Source organism: Carassius auratus, chromosome 48, assembly GCF_003368295.1.
Source record: "Carassius auratus strain Wakin chromosome 48, ASM336829v1, whole genome shotgun sequence".
Taxonomy (NCBI): Eukaryota; Metazoa; Chordata; class Actinopteri; order Cypriniformes; family Cyprinidae; genus Carassius; species Carassius auratus.
This window is the reverse complement of record NC_039290.1, coordinates 1,293,584-1,319,837: the sequence shown is the minus strand read 5'-3', so window position 1 is coordinate 1,319,837 and position 26,254 is coordinate 1,293,584. Positions and strand designations below refer to the sequence as shown.

Genomic DNA, 26,254 nt, shown 5'->3' with positions numbered 1-26,254 from the left:
GAATGATGGATGCGTTCTTCCAAAAGACCATAACGATATGAATGATCCCAACCAGACACTAAGGTTATCGGTATGGGTTTAAGAAGAATCTAAGTTCGCAGGACTGAAGCGTTCAAAACACGCCCCTACACGCCCATCTTATAAACAAAATCTACAACTTTCCGCTGCAAAGGAGCGGACGTCGTTGCTGTGTTTGGTAGAGTGAACGAATAATGAGTCATTTTTGTGTTCTTATTTAATCATACGTGTAGAGCACCTGTTCGTTTTGAGCGGTATAGAGTGGATTTGTAGTGTCTAGGTTGAAATCGCTCACAGAAGAAAGGATCTGATGCAGAAAGAGCCGATGTCATTTGATGATGCGGATCTGAGGGCGGCTGTCTCTCCGGAGGCTGAGGACTCTCCTCCGCCGCGGAGCTCCGCTGGAAAACACGCCGTGACCGTTCTCTGGTCTTTTGGAAAGTACCTCGGCGCCTTACTGCCGGTCTACCTGGCTGGATATTTCGGATTCAGTATCAGTGTAGTTCTGCTTGGTCTCGTGGTTTATATTGGATGGAAACACAGTCGCGATGAAAAACAAGCTCGACTTCAAAGCGCGATGTATTTTGTGGAGAATGAGCAGGTTGTCACCGCTACACGGGTATTTGGCAGTAGACGGGAATTACCGGCATGGGTAAGGGACTTTATACCATAAATGGATGGCATCATTCAGATTTGTCATCAGTTCAGCACCACCACAGACATTCAACACCTGAAATCTTGAAAGAGTCATTCAGATTAGCGATTTTCGCTTTTGTCATTTTTGTCTAAGAGTAAGAAGTCTAGTGAAAATATATAGTGCATTACACAAACTAAAGAATATGAATTACGTTGTACCACGTATACTAGTCACCATTCCATTAACAAGTAAATATTTAATATGTAACTTGTTACCAGTTGCATTTACCATTGCATTTTATGGAGATCTGTAGTCCAGATAATCAATTCACTTCTGACTGCTGACTAATGTGCATTAATAACTACTAGTCACTACTATGCCAATAACAAGAAAATATTCCATTTGTCACTGGTATCAAATTGCATTTACCATAGTAATTTCTGGGGTCTGTGGTTCAGTTAACAATTTTTTACTCCTGATTACTGAACAGTATGCATTTCAAGAAGATTTAAGTTTACTTAAATGTAATCATTTGATTAACTTAGTACCCATACCTGCTGCTAGACACTAATCCCAATCAATGTTCTATTGAATTTTATGGGGACTTCTTTTAGTTCATATATCAAACTATTAAATTCTATGTAGTATTTCAGTTTTACTAGTAACTGACTTTCAATACTTGGTTAGTTGGTTATATTCAGATAGTTGCTGATACCATATCAGTTTTCGTCGCAATAGTTGAGTACCTGTTTATTAATATGTAGTTCAGCAGTTGTAACTAGTGGGATATGTGTGATTCACTCCTGTAATTATCATTGATTTTACATAGAAAAGGTTTCTTTTTTTCTTCTTTTTTGCTAAAAGGGAACTCATAGTTTTGTTGCTATATTTATAATTATATTGCAACATTATCTTTGGTCAGAATGCATGATCATGCCCCTGTATTGCAACATCATCAAAAAGAGAGCTTCTTTCAGCCACCTCCGCCAATCAAAGTTTACAAGTTTTTATACGTTATATACATATACATATGTGATTTCTTAAACATTTACAAGTATTCTTGTGCAAGAATGATGGCATTTTCGAGAATTGTCAGACCTGTATATTCCTGCAGCTGCACAGCGGATCTCTTCCCTGGAAAACGCTGCTGTCTTGCTAACAACAACTTATGACATTCACAGTATTTACTTGGCGTACAAAATAAGAGGTCTCCTTGCAAACTGCATGAAAAACCGATGTGTTATGTATGTTGACATCGGACATCAAAGTGTACTCTTGTTTTTCCACAGGTGAACTTTCCTGACGTGGAAAAGGTTGAGTGGATGAACCAGGTATTAAACTTTTTATTCAAATACATAAAGGCACTCGTGACCACAGCCACCGTTCTCATTGTTTCTGTTTCGTGTTCCTGAGTGCACAGCTTTTATGTTTTCAAATTCAGTCCCTGAAGATATATTGTTGAATGTTATTGCGAGTGCTCCAGTCTTTGCATAATGTTTAATAAATTAGTGGTGTTTCTGTTGCCACTGGAGTAGCAGACCTTTTTTTGGGATAAAGGACCCACAGACTACTTTGAGAAACCTTGTTAAAAACCGAAAAATAAATGACAAAACTTTTGCAGACTTTTGTGGCTAGTTTGGCAAAAAGCCACACAAACATTGAGAGCTTATCAGGAAGAAAATCTTCAGACTCATGGCCACATGATCTTCCGGATTCTTTCATCATTTCTAGCTTTAGAGCACAAATATCTAACTGACTTGGAGATTTTATTAGTCTATTCACATATAAGAGCTTCTCAGAGTACCAGGCCAGACATTTAACAGACTGTTCTTGAGTTTTCTTGCACTCTAGACTTGTTGTTAACTTTCAGGCTTCAAAGGTTTGTCTTTTGAGTGCTTTTGAGTTTAGACAGTGAGAACAGGAAGGGTGGATTGTGGGATGTGTTTTCAAAGCTCAGTACACGTTACTTGAACTGATGACATTTGCAAACACATTGTAAGCAAATTTGTTATGATGCTGGTTTTGTAACTGTACTTAATCATGTTTTTGGTGTGAAACTAAAAAGCACGGATTTAAGTGGTTGCACAGAAAATCAATCAGTATTTGTATTACTGCTCAATCTAAAAAGGATTTTATTAAGATATTTCTATGATGTTATTGAGTAAAGCAGAAGAAAAAAGTGCTTCTTAGGGCTTTCCTACCCAGTCCTTGTGGTTTCCGTCTGAGGTTTGACTGACAAATTGGACTCATTTTGCATGCTTTCATTTCAAAACATAACGCTCTAATGTTTGTGGATCTCAAAGAGTTCTTTTTAACAAATTAAATATAATATATGCTATGAAGCAATAATCTCTTCATTGACTTGATTTCGTTTCTACCATTTCTTATTGTTTATATCCGTCCCGGCTCATAGATATTGCAGCATGCCTGGCCATTTATTGGACAATGTCTAGAGAAGCTGATGGTGGAGACTGTTGCCCCTTTGATCCGAGCCACCAGCACTTATCTGCAAACGCTCAGCTTCACCAAAGTTGACTTGGGCAACAGGGTATACAAATCAATTTTTTGATAAAAGACTGCGTTATTTGCTTGTGTTTCTCATATTTAAATGTGATTCTCAATTTCTGCTTATCAGAGCTATTTCTTGAAAATGCAGGCCACTGAATAAGAAGTTTGAAGAAACCTTTATACTTTATTTTATTTTTTAATAGGCTTTGAGGGTAGTTGGGGTGAAGGCCTACACTGAGTTTGATAAGCGTCAAGTGATACTGGATCTTTATATCAGGTAGTTATTGATCTCTTTCTGGCAAACATCCTTGCAGTTGTGTTTGTATCTTTTTTATAGCATATTTTCTATAGTATTTTTAATTATATTTCTAAAAACATAATTTATATTAGAGTTTTATTTATATTTATATATATATTTTTAAATATAATTTGTTGTCTGTGTGATCTAAAAGTTTTTTTTTTTTTTTTTTAAGTGCATCATCCAAGTATTAAAAGAGTACACAATGATACACTGATAATACTATAAAAAAGAATAAAAGAGTGCATAAGTACTCAAATTGGGACACACCTTATGTCTTAATTCTGTTACTTGGGGACTGCAAGACATTTAAGACAAAAAAAAAAGTTGAGAATCCCTAGCAGCCAAATTTTCAAAACCTTTGGGCTGTGTTGCAGTTATGATGGAGATCTGGAGATTAACGTTGAAGTGAAAAGGTACTTCTGTAAAGCTGGAGTGAAAGGCATTCAGGTAAGGAGGAGGACAACATGACACATTAAATATAATGGACAAAAGACTCATTGACTGAAATCAGTATCCCTCCCTCTATAGTTCCATGGAAGATTGAGGGTGATCTTGGAACCTCTAATTGGAGATGTTCCTCTCATTGGAGCCATCACCATGTTCTTCATTCGCAGACCTGTTAGTACGCCATTTTCCATCTTAATTACTGTAACACATCATGTTATCTCACTCTTTTATACAATCTTTGTTTCTACTTCCCTCCACCATAGAAACTTGACATCAACTGGACAGGCTTGACCAATTTACTAGACATACCTTGTTTGAAGTGAGTGCATTAGTTTTGTATCATTGTTCTATTTTGGTTTTATGATTCAGATATACCTAGAGATGGGAATTGATAAGAATTTAAAGATTCAGATTCCATTATCGATATTGCTTATCGATCCGATTCCTTATCGATTCTCTTATCAATTCTCATTTGGTGAGGGAATAAGTACAAATTTGTAAAACTGAACTATACTGACATAAAAACATGCAAATTTTGGTCATGCATTTGTTATTTTCATTTGAAAATACATGATGCTGGACAATATACAGCAAATACAGAAAATTAACCAACCGAAATGCAGTGGCCTCTACTGTGGCAAACGGGTGCAAAACCTTTACCACAAACTTAGTCACTGCTCAGTGACATTCGTTTATCCTCGCCTCTGTCATTTTATTCTTTCCTGCCTCTAAACGGAGTAGCTAGAGCTGCACGAGAGATACTTACTGCAGCCTCCAAGCCAGCAAGACTCTGTCCATTATTATCATCGTCTAAATTTGATGGACAATAAAAATGGAGATTATCCGTATAGTAAAAGTTTACACAATGAAATGGCGCTCACAAGTTGCCTGGAGACAAGTTAGCTTTGGCAATAATAACAGATGGCGTTCCGTTAGCTCTGCTGCTGCTTGACTCACTTGTTTTGTCGCTAAGTAGTAGTGTATCAAAGTCCTGCATCAAGACAGTCCTGCAAATGAATTGCATGCTGTGTGGCCAAATGTTTCTGCATATTGGAGGTAGTTCCCCCCTGCAAGTGACCATATTGTCATCTTTTCATGTGAAAAATATTCAAACTATAGATCGCTTCTCTTGCCATGTTTGCTGCGTTTTTAACCAAAACAATGCAGGGCGTGTGTGACCTCTTGAAACATTCACAATGAGTGGAACCGATAAGCGGAATTGTTAAGCAGGCAAACGGTTCCAAGGAATTGATTCGCTGGGCACTGGTTCTGAAGAAGAACTGGTTCTCGGTTCCCATCCCTAGATATACCACAACTCCACTGGATTTGTTTATACAGGTGCATCTCATGGAAAAGTTCCTTAATTTCAGTAATTCAACTCAAATTGTGAAACTCATGTAATCATGAGGAAGACTGCTGTTCTGACAATCATTGACACCCTCCACAAGGAGGGTTTTATTGCCAAAAACATTTATTGCCAGAGAAGCTGAAAAGTGTGCACAACCAACCGAGAGATCCGTAACCTTAATGAAGATTGTCAGGAAAAATGTATTCAAGTATTTGAGTGAATTTCACAAGGAATGGACTGAGGATGGGGTCAAGGTATCAAGAGCCCCCACACACAGAAGTGTCAAGGAATTTGCTGAACCACAGACAACGTCAGAGGCGTCTTACTTGGGCTAAGGAGAAGAGGAACTGGACTGTTGCCCAGTGGTCCAAAGTCCTCTTTTCAGATGAAAGCAAGTTTTGTATTTCATTTGGAAACCAGGGTCCTAGAGTCTGGAGGAAGGGTGGAGAAGCTCATAGCCATTCAAGTTGCTTGAAGTCCAGTGTTAAGTTTCCACAGTCTGTGATGATTTGGGGTGCAATGTCATCTGCTGGTGTTGGTCCATTGTGTTTTTTGAAAACCAAAGTCACTGCACCCGTTTACCAAGAAATCTTGGAGCATTGCATGCTTTCTTGTGCTGACCAGCTTTTTGAAGATGCTGATTTCATTTTCCAGCAGGATTTGGCATCTGCCCACAGTGCAAAAGCACAAAAAGTTGGTTAAATGACCATGGTGTTGTGCTTGACTGACCAGCAAACTCTCCAAACTTGAACCTCTATGGGGTATTGTCAAGAGGAAAATAAGAAACAAGAGACCAAAAAATGCAGATGAACTGAAGGCCACTGTCAAATAAACCTGGGCTTCCATACAACCTCAGAAGTGCCACAAACTGATCTCATCCATGCCACTCCAAATTGAGGCAGTAATTAAAGCAGAAGGAGCCCCTACCAAGTATTGAGTACATGTACAGTAAATGAACACTTTCCAGAAGTCATTTTTTTATTGGTTTTATGAAGTATTTTAATTTAAAGTTTTCTTAAATGTGAGACAAAATCATCACAATTAAAAGAACCAAAGATTTAAACTACTTCAGTCTGTGTGCACTGAATTTATTTAAAGTCCAACTGAAATCAAAATTGACCATATTTATTTGTTTGCCTAAATTGATTGTTTTGTGGTGAACAATTCATCCATGCAAGTCAATCCTCACACAAAAGCTTTTGGCTTCGTAATCTTTAATCAAATTTTTACATTTCGAGGAAGGAGGGATAACTCTTGAGACGTGCTATCACCAATCAGGTGCTAGTTGGAAAATAAAGCCACGCCCACTATTCTTCCTCATTCCGTTTCTCTCGGAAATACGTCACAACACTGGAGAAAAGTCGTTTGCAACTTCCGGTTCACGCAGACTTTAAAGGTCCCATGATGTGGATTTTTTTTTTTAAGCTTTTTTTAATGTTTCCTGAGGTGTACTTATATTGTTAGTATGATTTATACATTTAAAATTTAGAAATAAAAGGCATTTTTATATCCTGATTTTAGTCTTCTGGCTTTAATGCTCTGTTTGAAGGGGCTATCTGCTGTGAGACTGCGGTTGTGATTGGCTGACATCTTTTCATTCGTAAATTACATGTGGAACCCCTCTCAAATCACCTTTACTACATTTTTTTTGTTTTTTTACTATTACAGCTGTCGAGATTAACGAATCACGGAAGTGTTGATTATAGTGTTGATTACTGAGCATTGAGTAGACAGAGTCTGTTTATCGCGTGAATGCAGTGGTCTCATCATAACAACGCATTTTCTCTCACAAAATGCTTTCACCACAACTAACAGCAAACACAATATCAACATGAATACAGTAAGAGTTTCGTTGTGCAGCATAACAGCGTCATTCATTATAACGGCAGTTTGGGCAAGTGTGCAGATATACTCGCGATGTGTGATTGTTGACCTCTCCGAACAATATAAAGGGAGCATTCTTTGATCGCTCTCTGTAATTAAATCACAATTTAAATAACAGATTTGTTTCATGCTGTGCCACTAAGAGAAACAATGTGAAGTTGATCATTTAGTCATTGGCTTGATTCTAAGCAGAGAAAGGGGAGGTAACCTTTCCCCTTATGACGACATATGGGGAAGATTCCAGATCGGGCCGTCTGATCTCTCATTTTCTCAAAGGCAGAGCAGGACACCCATGGCTTGGTTTACATCTATCGAAATTTTTTGCCACTGGGGGACCATTGACAGGTTAGGGGAACTCATATTACTGTTAAAAAAACCTCATAAAGTGAAATGTTCATGTCATGGGACCTTTAAAACATAAGTTTCCCAATTTGACATTCTAATTTATTAAGATGCACCTGTACAATAACTCTCTATTCTCATGTGCTTCATTTATAATCAGTAGATCACTGTTCTGATTCTTTAAAGACTTCTGAGCTTCCCTCTATTCAAATAAAGCAGGGAAACATGCAGCCATTCATATTTGTCATAGCTTTACTCATAATAATCACTCAGAAAGCCATGCTTTAAATAGTTTAAATGTATTTTGTTTGTGGCTCTTGTGTCCTGTTTTCTCTGTACAAACCTCTTGCTTTTATTTTCAGTGCCATGTCGGACACTATGATATTGGATGCAATCGCCTCTTTCATGGTTCTCCCTAATCGTCTCACTATTCCTTTGGTGGCCAATCTGCACGTAGCACAGCTTCGTTCCCCTCTCCCACGGGTAACACTTCACTGTGCTTTAATAGAGTGTTTAAATATGTTAACCTTTTTATTTTAACTATTCAAGATCCATCAAATGTACTTTAATTCTCCATAGTTCATCATGCATGCTTGTACAGTGTAGCTGCTTCAAACTGCAAGGGCCTGATGTCATTTACATAATTACATATGCTAATTAAAAGAATAGTTCATCCAAAAATGACAATTTGCTGAATTTGACTCATCTTCAGGCCATCTAAAATGTCGATTTTGTAAATGGAGATTTTTTCTTCGTGGGAAAAGATCTGGAGAAATCTTGCATCACTTGCTCACCAATGGATCTTCTGCATTGAATGGGTGCCGTCAGAATGAAAGTCCAAACAGCTATTAAAAACATCACAATAATTCACAAGTAATCAACATGACTCCAGTCCATTGTGAAACAAAAAGCTTTATCATAAAGATGATTTTAACTTCAAACTGTTAAAGTGAAATAGTAATCTCATCTGATAAATATGCACCGATTATCATATTATTAATGTATTTTGGCCAGACGTGACAGTTTTAAGTGAAATTGCCTTAATGATGGATTTGTTTCTTACAAACATGCAGCATTTTGCTTCACAAGACATTCATTGATGGACTGGAGTCATCTGGATTACTTGTGGATTACTGTGATGTTTTTATCAGCTTTTTAGACTCTTATTCTGATGGCACCCATTCACTTCAGAAGAGCCATTGGTGAGCTAGAGATATTATGCTAAATTTTGAGAAAACAAACTCATCTACATCTTGGATGGCCTGAGGCTGAGTAAATGTTCTGCAAATTTTTTTTTGTGGTTACCTATTCCTTTAAGGCACACCTCTTGACCTCTGCTTACACTTGTTTGTGTTTTCCCACAGGGTATAGTGCGTATCCACTTGCTGGAAGCAGAAAATCTTGTTCCCAAGGATTTCCAAATGAAAGGTTTGATATCTGGGACGTCTGACCCATATGCAGTGCTACGGGTGGGCACACAGACCTTCACCTCCCAACATGTCGAAAACAACCTTAATCCTCAGTGGAGGGAGATGTACGAGGTCAGAAAAAGATGTGTATGGGTAACGTGATCAGTGTGGTTGCTGAAATAAGTGTCACATTTCTGAAGAAAGGGAAGCTGTGGTTTTTTAAGCTAACACTTTGTTGATGTTTACTGAGTTGTGACTCTTTTAACTGATTGTAACAGCAAGAAAAACACAGAATGTGGTAGTGTTGTATGTGACTATCATGTGCTGAGATCAGATGAGCATTGAGCAAAAGCACAAGCTCAGAGAAATATCTGTTCACTGCAAGATTATGTATTCCAGATCTTAAAGATGTTTTGAAACATCATTGCTGTTAAGTCAGCAATCACTTGACGTTTGTTACATATTTTATATCTGTGCATGTGTGCATTTGTGTGTGACTCTGTATATGTGTGTGTGTGTGTGTGTGTGTGTGCATGATTGTTAGGTGATTGTTCATGAAGTACCTGGTCAGGAGCTGGAGCTGGAGGTGTTTGATAAAGATCCTAACCAGGATGACTTTCTTGGAAGGTATTATTTAATTAATAACTTATAATGAATAATTATGTTTACCGTATAAACATAAATATTTTTTAATAGTTTGGCTTGTCCATCGACTTATAGTCAGGTGGGAATTATTACCGTCCACATCCGCGAGAGGGCGCTCTATACTGCTCAGTGCTCCTTTTCCCTCTAGAGCCCCCTCGCCGCTCTAGACGGTAATGTTTTCTCTTGGTTCTTGGTTCTAAATAAATGCGACTTACATATGTTTTTTTCCTCGTCATGACGTATTTTTGGACTGATGCTACTTATACTTAGGTGCGACGTATTGTCCGAAAAATAAGGTATATCTAAAAAAAATTAAGCAGCATCCCACTCATGAATAAGAACAGCTAGTGCTTCAGAAAACCATGGATTATCCTTGCCTTTAACTTAATTTTTTTAAATGGTGCATTCCTATTTATGATAGTTGTAAAACCTTCATCAAAATATTTCTAGGCAGACTCAATGTCAGGGATAAGGAAAATCATATCCCAATCCTGAATAGCATTTTCTGCTTAGGTATCGCAGACTGTGGTAATGACTCAATGATCACTAACATCATTAGCATCTCGGAAGCCAGAGAATACTTGTGTGTAACGTAGGTAAAATTAGATCAATTAATGTTGACTTTTTGTAATCTTTCAAGTTAGGTCTAGCAGCTGTCTCAACTAACTGAAAAATTAAGAGTATCACAAATCACCCAGAAGAACAAGCTCCTTGTAATTCAAAGAGGAAATAGCATCATCATTAGCTGATGGAGGTCTGTAGCAACCAACCACAGTAAATTGTAAGGTATTAGAGACAATACAGTTTAAAGCTAACACTTTATTTTGTTTAACCAATGACTCATAAAGTAACACCTTAACTTCAAAAATATCCTTAACATAAACTGTTACCCCCCTCCCATTTTTGGGTCTATCGGCCTTATGAACAATACAACCTCCTTAGGCTTCTCACATTAATATGAATAAAACCATCCTTATCTGGATTTAAAACCAGCAGGAACATTAAAAGCCAAAGCAGTATCATTATAAGGACCAGGATTTGGTAAAACACTCACATAAATCAATAACATAAGAATTATAAAAATATTAACATTAATATCTTTATTTCTATAATATTATATAAGTTTTTTTTTGTCTTCCTCTGTCTCTGTGTCACCTTTTTTAGAATGAAGCTGGATTTAGGTATAGTAAAGACAGAAGTCCTTTTGGATGAGGTACATCTTTTTTTTTACATATATATTTATTTTTAGTTTATTTGATAATTTCTTTAATTGATTTCTTACACCAAGAGACCTTACAATTATTGTTCTGTATTATGTCTTTGGAATCAGTGGCAATCATATTTATTCCACCACTCTTTCTGTTTCTCACCGATGCAGTCTGTTTTGTTTAAAATAGTAATTTAAAGCTTTTCGCTCTGGTTTCAGTGGTACACTTTAAGGGATGTGGCATCAGGTCAGGTTCATCTCAAGCTAGAATGGCTGTCTCTGCTGCCCTCTGCAGAGCGCCTTGATGAAGTAAGATCTCACCTGACAGACTATAAAAAAATTTATATTTGTTGATATTCTCCCTTCACTTCCAGACTTTCCCCTTTTATTAAATGTAGGTGCTGGAGAGGAATAAAAACATAACGGTGTGCGGTAAAACAGCACATCCTCCTTCTGCTGCCATTTTGACTGTTTATCTGGACCGGGCACAAGATCTACCTGTAAGTTTGTATTCTGCAGTTCTGTTGCCCTTCTTTCACTATTTCTTGTTTTGTTGAAAGTGTTTTAAATGTTGATGTTATTTTGTTGGATGTCTTTCTGTTCAGTTCAAGAAAGGCAACAAGGATCCCAGTCCCATGGTGCAGATTTCTGTACAGGAAACCACCAAAGAGAGCAAGGTATGACGTCACTCTTCTTGTTATACATCATGTGTAAAGCGTATGGTATATTCATGCCTTTTGCAGTCACTCGGTCTCATATATTCTCATAATTAATAATCCAGACGGTGTATGGGAATAATAATCCAGTATGGGAGGAAGCCTTTACATTTTTTATACAGGACCCACGCAAACAAGATATCGACATCCAGGTATAATCAATATGATTGTATAATATTAAATCTAGTGTTATTAATTTAAACCTAATTTACTCTTATTTTATTATGTAAATGGAATAATATCCTTTCAAAGTGTTAATTTAATTATATATACATGTAAACAGCCTTTCTTCATTGTGATTGCTTCCATTTGTCCCAGGTGAAGGATGATGACAAGGCTTTGAGTCTGGGCACTTTGTCTATCCCTCTGTCCCGTCTGCTCTCCAGCGCTGAGCTCAGCATGGATCAGTGGTTTCAACTGGAAAAGTCCGGACCGGCCAGCCGTATCTACATCACAGCTATGCTGAGGGTAAGATTGAATGATTTTGGTTATTAAAAAACTTTGAGGACACTTAATTTAGGAGATGTTTGTTTCAGGTGCTGTGGCTGAATGAAGAAGCCATCCTTACAAAACCTGTGTCTCCAGTACCCGGGGAAGGAGATAATGAATCAGAAGTGTCTCCAGGGTTGACCCCCACCCCGAAACTTCCCGAGCACACTAGCCCAGATGGCAATTTTGCATCTGAGGTGAGCTTGTACAGTGGATCTTGATACCCTTTGAAAAAACTGAAGTAAGCAATATCTGTAATTATCACATGTTCAATATAGGGTGTCCTGCGGATTCACCTGGTAGAAGCCCAGAGTCTTGTCGCTGAGGACATGGGGGAGGGAAAGAGTGACCCGTATGTGAAGATCCAAGTGGGGGGACTGGCCTTCAAGAGTCAGGTCATCAAAGAGAACCTCAACCCCGTCTGGAATGAACTGTATGAGGTATGCATGCTAATTGATCTCATGTGAGATGTGGAGGGATGTGGCTTCTTTCTTAAAACAGAAGGATTTCATCTCGTCTTGCTGGTTTTTGCTTTGATAGTCATTGCTTCTTTGCTGCAAACATGTTCAAACATTCCTTTCTGGAAAATAAGTGTCCCAATTTGATTTTAATGTATACCTGGCTTGAATGTAGGTGATCTTGACCCAGCTGCCAGGTCAGGAGGTGGAGTTTGACCTTTATGATAAAGACATCGATCAGGATGACTTCCTTGGCAGGTGAAGGGGCAACCTAACTACTTTAAAAAATGTTTTTAAAAGAGGTCTCTCATTTCTCTCCAAGGCTGTGTTTGTTTGATTAAAACTTCATTATAAACAATAATATTGTCCTTTTTTATGATTTAAAATAAGTAAAATGTAATGTACTCCTGCATACTGAATTTTCAGCAGCCATTAATCCAGTCTTTAGTGTCACAGAATCATTCAGAAATCATTCTAATGCTGATTTGGTGCTCAAGAAACATTTCTTCTTATCATCAATGTTGCAAAAAGTGGTGCTGCTTAATATTTTGTGGAAACCATGATACATTTTTAAAGATGATTTTATAATAATGAATAGAAAGTTCAAAAGAGGAACTGTTGCCGCTAGCTAATAACACTAACAGGACCTTAAACTGAGCAAGATTCTTTACAAAAAATCCTAACAGTTTCTCACATAATTCGTGTGACAGAGGCAAGGTTATGAGACTTTATTATTTAAATGGTTAAAAAAAAGCACCTATCAAATGTAATAGTGCCTGTGTGATGTTATTGATCTCATAGCACATAAAATATATCCCTTCATTTACTGATTGTCTCAATGTTTCTTTTAAAGATACATAGTTGTATTTCTATTTTGATCAGGCCTAATATGTATTTTAATGTTGATGATAGTGAGTTACACTGTGAAGACGGATGGCCTTAAGGGTAGTGAATGAGATAAAAGCCAATTAGACTGTATATATGTGTATGCTAGTGATCTCTAGTTTTTTTCAAAGTGTCAGGTAAGGCTGTGTGTTATAAAGTTTGTGCATCTAAAGTATCAGTTTCTCATTTCTGTGGATGAAGGTCAGTATGGTTCCTGCAGTGATTTATTATCTGGTTGCAGGGTTAAAGTGAGTCTTGAAGATCTCATCAGCGCTCAGTTTACTGATCAGGTGAGGCTCTCAGTGCTTGTTTGTTTCTAAATATAACATTCATCATGATTTTTTATATTTTCTATATCTGCCTGTTTCTGCCTGTGTCCTGGTGCAGTGGTATACTCTGAATGATGTGAAGTCTGGACGACTTCATCTTGTGTTGGAATGGTTGCCTAAAATTTCAGATCCCACTAGACTTGAACAGGTAATGTGCTTTTATAATATATACTTTTATTGTTCATGTGAATTCAATAAATATTAACATAGCAACTTTTTTTATGAATTTGCATTCAGATCCTACATTACAACTATCGGCAGTCTTACCTCAATAAAATAGTTCCCTCTGCTGCGCTGCTTTTTGTGTATGTTGAGAGAGCACATGGTCTGCCTGTGAGTTTCTTTTTATTTTCATTCAAATATTTCAATTATTCACTACTTAATAAGGATTGACTTTGCTTCAATGAACTGAAGATATCAGAATCACCCAGTATTGAAAACGTACTGTTGTTTGTAGTTAAAAAAGAGCGGGAAAGAGCCGGAAGCAGGAGCAGAAGTGTCTCTGAAAAACGTATCCCGCCGGACCAAAGTAAGCCCCTCACATCCTGGAGCTTTTATGCTGATGTTATTCAAATATCGAAGACTCACAAAAGAATCATGTTTCTCTCACAAGGTGGTCAATCCCTCGACTTCTCCACAGTGGCATGAAGCTTTTCATTTCCTGATTCGTAATCCATCAGAAGACACACTTATAGTCAAAGTGAGAAACTTTTTTACAGTAATTATTTATTTTAAGGTGTGAATGTATGTCAGAGAGACCGTCTTTCCATAAAGTTGTCTGGCCTGGAGTGTGTTTTATGTGAATCTGGTGTGTGTTTGTAGCTCTCTCACAGCTGGGGTCAGGCTCTGGGCTCTCTTGGGCTTCCTGTGAGGGAGCTGCTGGATCAGAAGGATCTGGTGCTGGACCGCTGGTTCAGTCTGGATGAAGCCATGCCTGAAAGTCAGATTCTGCTGAGAGCTGAACTCAAGGTTAGAAGACACACACATATTCAACATGTGCTGAGCAGCAGGACACATTTACATTCAGCCACGATGAAGTGAATCTTATAAAGACAGCCTTGGCAAGCATAAAAGAAAAAATAAATCAAGTTCAAATAAAATAAAAACGTCCTGTCTGTTTAAAAGCTCCTAGACAGCAAGTTGGCTCAAAATGCAGAGGATTCAAGTCCTGTCATCCCCGCTGGAGACGCAGCTGCTGCAGCCAATCCTGAGCTGCGACTCAGAAATGTGTCCGTCCAAGGGTGAGCTCAAGAGGAGCTGTATTTTATTTGCAACAGTATTTTTAGAATCAAACAGTAAGTGACATTGACATACATGTTGGTTTATTTGTGTGGATGGATGTAAATACAGAGGTGAGGATGCCAGTTCAACCATGAAGGCCCAGGTGAAACTCTCTGTTGCCTATTTATCTGAGGAGAACCGATTGGTTATTACCGTCCATGCCTGCAGGTACAAGTTCCCTCACTTAAAATGAAAACCGATCAAATATTTACACCTTAATGCTACATAAATGTGACCAGTAAAAAACAACTTACTTTATTTTGGTAACCCACCAATTACTGAACATGTCAGTTTCTGCATAATATAATATAATATAATATAATATAATGTAATGTAATGTAATGTAATGTAATATAATATAATAGCTTGAATCATAAAAATGACTAATATATCTTGTTAAATATAAATACATATATGTTAAATATATGTATAGATAAAACATTAACATGTACTGTATGTATATATAAAATATTCAAAATATATAATTAAATACATAAACATATATTGTTGAATAAAAAAAAAGAATATATATATATATATAGAATTTTAATATATATAATACAATGGTTAATTTAATGACTGTGTCTTTAAGCCTTATTTCTGGTTATGGACCTCAGTTTATTTTTTGTCATAATTCTGTATTCTTGCACAGGAACTTGCCGTCCTACTCTAAGGATCCTCCAGATACTTATATCTCATTTATTCTACTTCCGGACAAGAACCGGAGCACCAAAAGAAAGACCAGTGTTAAGAAGAAAAGTCTCAAACCTGAGTTCAATGAGAGGTTAGTAGGAACCTTCATCAAATCACTGATGACACAGAGAGACTAATGTTCAGAATCTTTCACTTGCTCCTACAGATTTGATTTTAACATGTCACTTGAAGAAGCTAAGCAGAAACATCTCGAAATGTCTGTCAAGAACAGCGTTTCCTTCATGAGTCGTGAAAAAGAGCTTCTTGGCAAGGTATTCATCATGTCATCAGTCAGATAACAACACCAGAGACATTTTTACACAGAAATGACTAAATTCCCATTGCCATTCTGTTGCAGCTTCAGATAGACTTGAGTCAGCTGGATCTCAAGACGGGAGTATTACAGTGGTATGTGCTTCACTGCTGTTCACTGTAGAGTACTCGGAGATTACAGAGTGTTTGCTTACGTCTGTTCTTATTTGTATTATTTCAGGTATGACTTGTCACAAGAGACCAACTGACTGGCCTTCCCATGTTGTCCTATTTGCAGTGCTTTAGAGTGGAGGGTGGTTTCAGGGATGGTACTTATCCTGACACTAGCAGGGGTCCTAGAGCAGTGTGTCAGGAACAAGATTGATCATGGAATTGCTGTGCAGCTAGCTTTCGCCCCAAAATAGAGCCTGCTTGATTTCCTTATTAAACAAATAATGTTAGCACAAGAAGGCTATGAGGGCGCCTCCTAGAGTCAATATGACATCATGTTGGAGAAATGTTAACCTTTTTAAGTATTTAATTTGAAGCTTCTGCTTTTTATGATTTTTTTATGAATGCAAGTTGGAGCTTCTGTTCAGCTTTTCAATGTTCCTTTCCAAAATAACCAAATTGCTAAATAGTAGTATTCTCTTGTTGTGGCTGTAATTTTTTTGTTTTTAGAAGAAAAAAAAAGAAGTCTGTGAAGAAGACAAGATAAAAGGAATCCTTTTTTGCATTTCCTATTTGAAATCTAAGATGTGTTAATAATTATGTGAACATTTCTTCATATCTTTGTTTCACATTTTTTTTACCCTCATGTTTATGACATTTTACACATATCAAAAAAGTTTCAATCAATGTGCAAAATGTGTACTTTCCCAAAGATTTGAAATATATATTTTATATATGTATTTTTGAACCAAAAGGCAATGAGTCTCTAAAAGACAGACGCTTAAAAATTAAAAAAAAAAAAAAAAATGCTTGAGTTGTGTCTTGAAGTACAGAATAAGTTCCTGCTGAGAAAGATGAAAGGAGGAAAAGAGATATGTTTTTGACATTGAAATGTAGTGCTTCTGCACCCTATTGACCACAGCCTGTATTGCAGTTTTAATAAATATGCCATTTGCACTTTAAACAGTGATTTGATTTATATTTTTAGATGGTGCGTTTCAACCAGCATTCGGTACATTTATATTTAAATAATTCCGTTTCTTTATTCACAATGAATAAGCCAATTATGTTCAGAAAAATAATCAGTTGTGATATCCACTGTCTCGAAAGAAAATTGTAGTAAGCTCAGCTAAACAAACAGTCATGGATAAAAAAAAAATTAAAATGCAACAGCGGGGGCTGCTGGGATTTTAATCTATTGATAATTCCAGTTTTCGCCTGAAGGTGGCGACAGAGAGTTATTGGGAACTTATCGCGACTGATGTGTAGGAGGTTTATTCATAGGGTTTATTAGAGGGTGGGATCAGTAGCATGTCGATAGTTTTCATTGTGGGTGCAGTGAGTTAACAGATGAGCACTAATCGGGATTACCCAAAATACAACATAAACAAAAATCTACAGCATTACCAAGAGAAACTAGACAACAGAAAAAGAAGAAATACGAGGACTGGCTGCTTGACATGGATTGTCCAGACATCTGCCATACAGTACTTTTCAAGAGGACTTAAGAGTGATACTTTTTTTATTCAATTAGATGATTTTAAACACATTAGATATATCTTCTTTAAATTAGGAATTGGAATCGGTTCTGAATCGGATCACTACATCATTTTTAATTTTTTTTTTTTTTTACGAAAACCAAACAAAAGTGGAATGTGATCGCACGTATTGGATGTATATTGGATTTATAAAGGTGAATTAGACACCGCGTCTGGACGACATTATAAAAGTAAAATATGGGGAATATTGAGAGTGTGGACGGGCAATCTGAGATGAAGCATCATTTAATGCCAATGAAAGTTCCCATGCCTGAGCCAACAGAGCTGGAAGAAAGATTTGCCATTGTTTTGGTGAGTATATGAGCTAGTTTTATATCTAAACATACAATATATCGTGTATTTTTACTTTTGAAGTATTTTAAAACCTGCGCGTTTAAAATACTGACTTTATATCAAGTTTATTTTTACTGATGTACAGCCTGTACTTACATGAAATCATAACATATTTCCTTCACAATTAACTTCATTTAAAATAACTGTTTTCTCCAGTGTTCCTAACGGTATTGTTTAGCATCTCAGACTTCACAGTGATCAACAGATAAACACATGGCACAGATGAGCGAAAGGGACGTGTTGACATTTCTTTGATATGCTCCGTATGTCAGAAACTTTATGGCTTTCTCAAATGTTTCACCCCCATTTTGTTACTCGCACGCTTTTCCTCGGTCCTTTTGTCTCTGAAGCTTCACGAGCGCTGATAAATGATGTGACATTTCGCACGAGGGTGAAACAAGCACAGACTTCACTTTACATCCCAAACGTTTTGTTTAGTAAATTGACATACAGTCAAAGAGTGTGATTTTGTGAGGGGTTTAATATAATTCATCTCCTCATAGAGCACAGCATTTTCTGAATTCCCCCAAAACTCCTACGAATGATCCGCCTCTCTCTTGCTCTCTCGCTCTCTCTCTCTCTCTCTCTCGCTCTCTCTCTCTCTCTCTCTCGCGCCTACTGTTGCCTCTGAGCAGACATTTGTGTTGAACACACACTTAATACACACTCATCTGTCATTGTGAATCTGACATTATGAGGCAATCAGGCTTGTTTATGTAATATAGTAACTGAATCATAACATCGTAACATTTGGAAACATCTGTCTTTGTAGTTTTTTTAGACTTTGTTAACCAACTGTTGATTTGCGTTTGCGAGTTAAAAACAGATTAGTAGATACTAAATTAATTTTATTCTTTATAAATGTACAAACAGACTTAGTTAGGATATGCTATGAGTTTTTTTATATATATAATGCACAAATTAAAACCGTTTTCTAATGAGGGCAGTATGTGGTTGCTAGTCAGTTGTTGCCTACATTCTCTTACAGAATTTATTTAGAATTTTTGATTTATTGATCAAAGAGTTCTAGTTTAGCCACAAAATGACATCATCCTTTCCATACTGGACTGATGATGGAAAGACTGACCATCCCAGGGTGGATCCAAAGTCAGTTTTTGAGCCTTAAAGGCAGTCTTCTGCCTGCTTTCGGACAGATTTCCTCTGCCTGCTTTTACTTTGTGGGAAAGCATAACATTTTGAGGAACATTTGTGATTCACTGCTGTTATCGAATGACAGCAAGTGCTGGCCTCTGTCTGTCCTGCTTGACAGATAAAGGAACATCAAAGTGTGTGTCTGGTAGAGAGCTCTCCACTCAGGAAAAGAGGCCTTCGACTTCATGCCATGTTACTGATTAGAGTCACACAGGTTGAAAGTGTATCTTCTGTAAAAGATGTATCAGTGAGTGCAGCCTGAACAAAAACATATATATAATGAATAGGAAAAATTATATTCTGACAGGCTCCCTTTTACATTTATAACGTTCCTGACAGCATACATTATACAATCAGTGACGTGACTCAACTTCCTTCATTTGCGCCTCTGATTTCCTGTGTTTTACTGTGTATGGTGTGAGGTTGTGTCTGCTCGTACCATTTCCCCTCCCTCAGATGCACACACGCTCTCAGACGGGTAGCGCATCATGATGTCATAGATGTAGGCTGTGGCAGTGCAGTAAAAATCATGCATTGATGACTTTAACAGAAGCTTAGCACACAGGAGGGTGGGCTGTGCGTGGTGATGGATCAGGGGATGAGACACCTGGGTTACATCAGACAACTTCATGTGGCCCTCCAATAAAACTCACGGTTCAAGCCCAAAAGAGCACATGTGCTTTATGCAGCGTTTTGCTCTTTTTCCCTTGTCTGGCTGATTCAGACTTCGCGTCATCTCAGCTTTCTGCGGCTGGAAACAGCCGCTTGACATTTTTCCCTCGTTTGTGAAATGCCATTGCATTGTCTCCACCGACTTTCCACTGGTCCGTGGAGAGTTTGGCTACTGGCTTTCTTGATAATCTCAACTGACTATTGCATTGGTTTGTTTTGGTCATGCAGCCTTCAGACTGAAGGTTATATATTTTTTTATTCAAAGTAGCATCATCATGACTGAATATGTATGTGATTTCAGGAAGACTTAATAAAGGATAGTTCACTTGATTCCTGAAAATTAAAATTCTGTCTTGTACACACTTCAGGGTAAGTAAATGATGACAGAATGTAATTTTTTTGGATCAACTATCCCTTTAAAAGGTTTAAAAAATTATTTTTTGGAAGCTTATGAAGTGGGTGTGTTAAAGTCAACATGAACTCTGTTTACTTTCCTAATCCGTTCCTGGGGCCCGTTCTTCTTACCTCGATTAATACATCTGAGATGATTTGACAGATGCCAGATCTTCTAACGGTGATAACTGATCTCTGGCTAATTTGGTTCTTCAGACGAATTTTTGGATTTGATTAAAATATCTGGATTAAGTTGTCTAAGATTACTGCGCGTTCCTGTGTTCCCTGGAAAGGGCAGATGTATTGATACCCGAAACACAATCAGCAATAAAGTCATTATTTTATCACAAATAAATCTTTCAATGAATAAAACTGGCTGTGTCTATTGTATTACACAATTACACAATAATACATTATTATTTTCAAATGAATTTTTCAATTATTATTATTTTAAATGATTGTCCCCGGATTAGTAGGGTACACTTGTAATAGAATAGCAGTGGCTGGGACAGATATAAAATGTAAATGTTTAAATTGCACTTAAATAAATGCAATCTAATCCTGTTTACATGAAATAAGACTGCTCCAGAGCAGGTTTAAGTTTATGGACCTGTTGCTATGACAGCAACTCCGGGAAGAGCGTTGAAGAACCAAATAATCCAAGATTTTGCCAAACCGTCAACAATCAAATCCAGCTAACTGAGTTAGCCACATACTAAGAATGGGCACCTGGTCTTATTGTGCATGATTCATCGACACATGTTTTTTGCAAATAAAAATGTTTGTGTACATAATCTTCATCTAAATTTAGGCTCCAAATCTTTTTGGCTGACATTCTGGCTTTTCCAGATCCAATCAATTTGCAATCTGTGATCTGTAATCTCGATTGATATTTTTTTCCTCATTAAAGGTTATTTTTCAATCCAAATTACATACTGTAAGTCAATCAAAAATACATCTTATTTATATTTTCATTTTAGTTATTTTAGTAATTTTGCTCTTTGCTTTATTCATCATTTTTATTAGATATATTATAATATATATATATATATATTTAAAAAAAAAATATTTCAGTTTTAATAATTTTAGTACTTACATTTTAAGTAATAAACATTTATTTCATTTTCTTGGGAAAGCAACATTTCAAATTTTTATTTTAAGCTTTTTATTTATTTATTTCTCAGCTAATATTTATCATTTATTTTATTTTAAATTCCGAATTGTTTTTTTTTTAAATAGTTTTAGTTAAAAATAACAGCACTTCTTGTGTTTCATATAAACTGTAAACGTGCATTGTGGAACTTTGGAACTGTAAATGAAAAATGTATTTATTTCACAAGTTTTTTTCTACATCACACATGTCAGTAAAAGGGGGAAAAAAGGTGCAAGGGGAACAGCATAAACCTGTAATTTCCCAACAAATCTGACCTGGCAGCTCAAAAAAATGAATTGTTATTGTAGGCATGCTCCTGTATAATGGGTTTTTGTCCATTTTAACTTCTGTAGTGCAGCTTTAAACAATGTAGGTGGAACCCTACATCCATATGGAATATTTTATGGTAATGGGACACTCTCACGCCTCACTCTGTGTCTGAAACTGAAGTTGGGGTCTGGCTTCCTAGCTAAACTTCTCCATATGGGCCTCTGTTTTGTTAAAGAGACAGGAGGTGTAATTAAAAAAAAAACACACACACATTTCCAGAGGTGCAGCAATGGAGCAGGAGTAGATGTGTGTGTGATATCCTCTTTCAAAGTGCTCCCGCTCGACTGCACCGCGGCGGATTCCTGCGGTCTGCTCTTGGTTAAAGCCACGGGAGAACTTTAGAGAGGGAAAATTCCCTTTGAACTGGCGGTCTGCCACTATGCTCCGTTGTAATGACTTTACCAACACTTTTAGCAGAATGTCGTACTGTGGGCTTGTTTCAAAGTCTGCTGGGCTTGTTTTCTTGTTTATCTCCTTTGAAGTAGACACTAAAAGAGATTTTGGTCTTGGCTATCATAGTAAACTACTTTTTGCGATTCAAAGAGCTTTATGTTGTGTGTGAGTGTTTAAGTGTGAGCTTTGCCACACAGGAAGAGGCAACACTGTGACCCTTCCAGCCCCGATTCTTGTCAGTGTGACCCCTGACACTGTGCTGTCTGTCATGTCACAGTATTTGATAGATGTCACTCAGGTGGAACTAATGGAGTCAAGCTGTGGCCCCTGTTTATGGGACATTAAACCTAAATCATTTTCATTAGTTGGGCCCGTGCTTCGTTGATCTGCTCTGTGTGTTTGGTCAGCCTGCTTTCAGGCCCAAGCGCTTCTAAAAAGCCTGCAGGTGGGGTGGAATCGGCCATTGTTTGTTTGCTGAGCCTCAGATTCATGCTGTGGGAGTGTACATCTGTCTCTCCAATGGCCCCCATCACAGTGTTTGAGATGGGATGTCTGAGGCTCCTCTCTGTAGGCATCCTTGTCCTACACAAAAACACAGACTCACATGCATGCAGACTCGTGTGCATTCAGGTCAGACAGGTTTTTGTGTTGTGATGTGAATTTAAGGTGAATTTATTATATCGGGTGTAACTCATTCTTTATAGTTGTTAAATGGGTATTTGTTCAATTCATTACAGAATTGCAGAGGTTAAATTTCACAAAAAGGTAAATATCAGCGTTAACACTTTTTAAGTGGTAACAAGAAAAAACACAGTCTGCCAGTGCAGTAAGACAAAAATACACTTTACTTTATTTTTCTTGTTGTAAGCATAAACCTTGCTAAACCAATTTTAGAAAAACAATTAAAGAGGAGAAAACAAGAAAAATGGTATATAGTGAAAAATATACATATTTTTTCATATATTATTTTCTTTCTTGTTTTAAGCATGAATCTAACAGAATTTCACGAAGTTTACGCTTACAATAAAAACAAAAGAACTATTTATCAGTGGGGTAAGGAAAATGCTGTTAAATCAATATATATTCTCTGAAAACTTAATTTCTCATGCAGTGTTGCTTCTCAAGTAAACTTGTTCCAATGATTTGTAGGATTGTCAAAAGCATCAATTTAAATATTTCGGTATTTTTTTGTGTGGCTGCCATGCAATATGTTATTTGCAATATGTTGAACAATATATGTAATTTTAGATTTACATGTGGTTTTATTAACAAAGTTCGGGAGAAGCACGATCAGATAATCATCCAATTTGGTACAGGTGCATCTCGTTTAGCTAATCATCTTATAGCACGCACGCGTATATATATCCAGTCTTCCTACCTCCTGTCCCACGACAGTTTTTCGGCAACCCTCCTCCACCCCAACTCCTCACTTCTAATCTATTTATCCCAAATTGGGATAGGGGGAGTTATTTGGGTTCGGGCTATGCTCCGGGCCCGGACCCCTCCCCCAGGACAGCACGCCAAAATATGCCTACTATTTGCCTTCAGATTAGATGTAAGGGTGAACTCGTGAAATGGCTGTTGGTGTGTGTGTGTGTGTGTGGTGTGGGGGTCATGCTGCTCTCTTGCAGCTGTGCTGAGGGTCCATTCTGAGCAGTGGTTTCCTCTCCAGCACAATGGAGGCTCTGTGCGTGTGTGTTGTTTTAGAGCAAGGGCCTCTCCCCCTAAAACCTTTGTGCACATTTCTTTTACTATAGAGCTTGAGGAACTGCCGCAACAGTTCTTACTTGCAGAGAAATGCCACTTCTGCACACAAACTTCTTTTTTTGCTCATTTTCTCAGGCTCACGTTCAGAAAAAGTGTACTCCTGTTGTTCCATGTATTTTAAGGTTGGCAGGACTGAGTGGGTGGTGACTCTGTGCTAGAATTCACCATTATTATTATCTCAGGGTGGATTTACTCACCACACCATCATGACACAGGCGGTGGTCCTGCTGGCCTCCTTAGCTAGACATTGTGTTTAACTTTCTTCAGGATTCTTCAAACCAAGTTCCACTATTCCATGCTGGCAACATTTGGAACGTCTATGGCATTTTCCTGGATAGACCCCCTACTGCTGAATGTTAAATAATATGACACATATAGGTGAAACTAAGTTCTGCAATTAGATTTTTGTGTGTGTGTGTTTTCAGCTTGTTTATTTTCATAAAAAAATATGCCGGGAAATCGCTTCAAACAATGGTACAAACATCATTCATTACAAATTGTGATAATCGTAATTAATAATCGCATTTACAGTTTCAAGGAAATAATTGACATTGTGATTTTCGTTATAACCGTGCAGCCCTAATATGTGTTCAAGAGTGTGTGCAGTTGTATATGTTTGGATGTCAAAATGAAGCTGTCTCCTGTGCTCCCATTCCTGTTGTTCTCTGTATATCCATTATGACCCTGTTCCTTTCCATCTCCTGTGTGGTCGACTTAAGACACAAACAGGACATCCTCTATTTAAGTGTCAGCCAGAACCTCTGATTCACTATAAATTATTTTTGCAGAATGTTTATATTTATAGCACCACACAAGCTCAGTTCTGACTCTGGATCTGATTCTCATGGTTAGAATTAATCCTGCTCATATTTAATACCTGAGATGTGTTCGATCATGACACCATTTAAGAGCATTCAAAGGGATAGTTCACCCAAAAATTAAAACTACCCCATGGTTTACCCACCCTAAAGTCATCCTAGGTGTATCACTTTCTTCATTAAGACAAATACAATCAGAGTTATATAAAAAAAAAAATCCTGGGTCTTCCGAGCTTTATAGTTCAATAAAGTGCATCCATCCATCTTAAAAAGTGTCCCACATGGCTTCGGGGGGTTAATAAGGATCTCCTGAAGCAAATCAATGCATTTTTGTAAGAAAAATATCCAGTAATCACTAGCTTCCACTAATCATCCACCTGAGCGGCATTCTATTGTGAGTGCATGTACATTAGATAATGGAAACTAAGAGATTACTGTTCATAAAGTTTTAAATATGGATAATATTCTTACAAAAAAGCAATGATTCGCTTCAGGAGGCCTTTATTCACCCCCCAGAGCCATATGGGACACATCCTTTATGAAGGATGGATGCACTTTATTGGACTTCTTTTGGACTATTGAAAAATAACACCCAGTCACTGCCGTTATAAAGCTTGGAAGGGAGAGGACTTTTTAATATAACTTCAATTGGATTTGTCTGAAAGAAGAAATTTAGCAAATCAAGGGAACTTAATAGTAATCGCCTGCGCATTTTAGTACATCGAGGGAACGAAGTAGTAAATTGTGCACACGATTTATTTATTGTTCCTTGCATGTCATGTGCGGGGTTTCGTAGAAAGGAAGTCTGCAACGTCACATCTGGAAGCCTCATCATGATCTTCAGTAGTTCCTGAAATCACACCTTTTGACAACAAACAATTCTAAGTATTGTATACAGTATTTCTTAAATTAAGGTTCGAGAACTCACTTTCACACAGAATGCTTAAACCAAAACATTTTTGTGGTTTTATGTAAGAATGTCAGGCTGTCCTTGTAAGCTTCTGAACTTTTCTAAAAGGAAATGTGTTTGTTAATGATTTGTGGCGGACATAATGTTGAGCTGCTCAGAGCCCCAGGGATTCTCTTGGTGGAGAAGAGCATAGTGCACTATTATGCCAGAGGCACACCACAGCTGTAGATCATTGAGGTGTTAATGGCCCCATCAGCATGATGTTATAGGACTTTAAAGTGTTCATGTTTACCAGTTAACCCTTTGTGTTAATTTGAGTGGGAAGTTTCATATGCAAAGCATTTTTAATGTTCTAATTTCTGAAGAGCTGAAGTTAAATTATTAGTTTTACTTTCAGTGAGCAAGTTCATTCTCTTTTCACTTCTGATTACAGTCGTATGTCTTTGGCCTTTTAAACAGAATCTGCAGTGAAATTTGGTTATATGGTCATTAGATATCATCATTTTTTATGTACGTAATTATAATTAATAGTTATTATTTTAATTATAATTATTTTTATTTAAAACATTTTTATAAGTAGCTATTTTTTAAAATTATGATAATGATTTATTGTTATTTTAATGCGTGTATTCATATAAACATTTTTCAAATTATTATTATTAGCTTATTATTTTTATTTTATTTTAAATTAATGATATATTTCATTGATTTAAAATGTATTTATTTATTATAGTTTATTATATATAATTTATTA

The 26,254-nt window shown here is 37.1% G+C and overlaps 2 protein-coding genes across 6 annotated transcripts in view; both read left to right on the top strand.

Moving 5' to 3' along the window:
- The first annotated feature begins 142 nt into the window (after positions 1-142).
- On the top strand, positions 143-16,322 carry LOC113065451 (extended synaptotagmin-1-like). The gene is made up of 31 exons (XM_026236692.1): positions 143-670; positions 1,945-1,986; positions 3,069-3,203; positions 3,367-3,440; positions 3,839-3,911; positions 3,993-4,082; positions 4,175-4,230; positions 7,848-7,968; positions 8,850-9,026; positions 9,439-9,521; positions 10,704-10,752; positions 10,966-11,055; positions 11,145-11,246; positions 11,352-11,423; positions 11,528-11,614; positions 11,781-11,930; positions 11,999-12,148; positions 12,230-12,391; positions 12,585-12,667; positions 13,536-13,584; positions 13,682-13,771; positions 13,861-13,956; positions 14,081-14,152; positions 14,237-14,323; positions 14,446-14,592; positions 14,749-14,864; positions 14,974-15,072; positions 15,557-15,688; positions 15,764-15,869; positions 15,956-16,005; positions 16,091-16,322. Exons 1-31 carry the CDS (start codon positions 329-331, stop codon positions 16,116-16,118), a joined length of 3,210 nt encoding a protein of 1,069 aa, XP_026092477.1. The 5' UTR covers positions 143-328; the 3' UTR covers positions 16,119-16,322.
- A 1,005-nt stretch (positions 16,323-17,327) lies between these two features.
- The window catches only part of LOC113065452 (formin-like protein 3), a 37,480-nt gene continuing 28,553 nt past the window's right edge, over positions 17,328-26,254 (top strand). For 3 of the 5 annotated variants that reach the window (XM_026236696.1, XM_026236695.1, XM_026236694.1), the window contains exon 1: positions 17,328-17,870. In XM_026236696.1, coding sequence (XP_026092481.1) covers positions 17,757-17,870 — 114 coding nt within the window. In that variant the 5' untranslated portion in view covers positions 17,328-17,756. The remainder of the gene's footprint in view (positions 17,871-26,254) is intronic. The other 2 variants (XM_026236697.1, XM_026236693.1) reach the window with 1 other exon arrangement.

Excerpts from the sequence above, each read along its gene's own strand:
- LOC113065451 (XM_026236692.1), top strand. The coding sequence starts at position 329 with ATGCAGAAAGAGCCGATGTCATTTGATGATGCGGATCTGAGGGCGGCT. Across the intron at positions 11,615-11,780 it reads AACAAGATATCGACATCCAG|GTGAAGGATGATGACAAGGC; the intron begins GTATAATCAATA and ends CATTTGTCCCAG. Across the intron at positions 14,593-14,748 it reads TGCTGAGAGCTGAACTCAAG|CTCCTAGACAGCAAGTTGGC; the intron begins GTTAGAAGACAC and ends TCTGTTTAAAAG.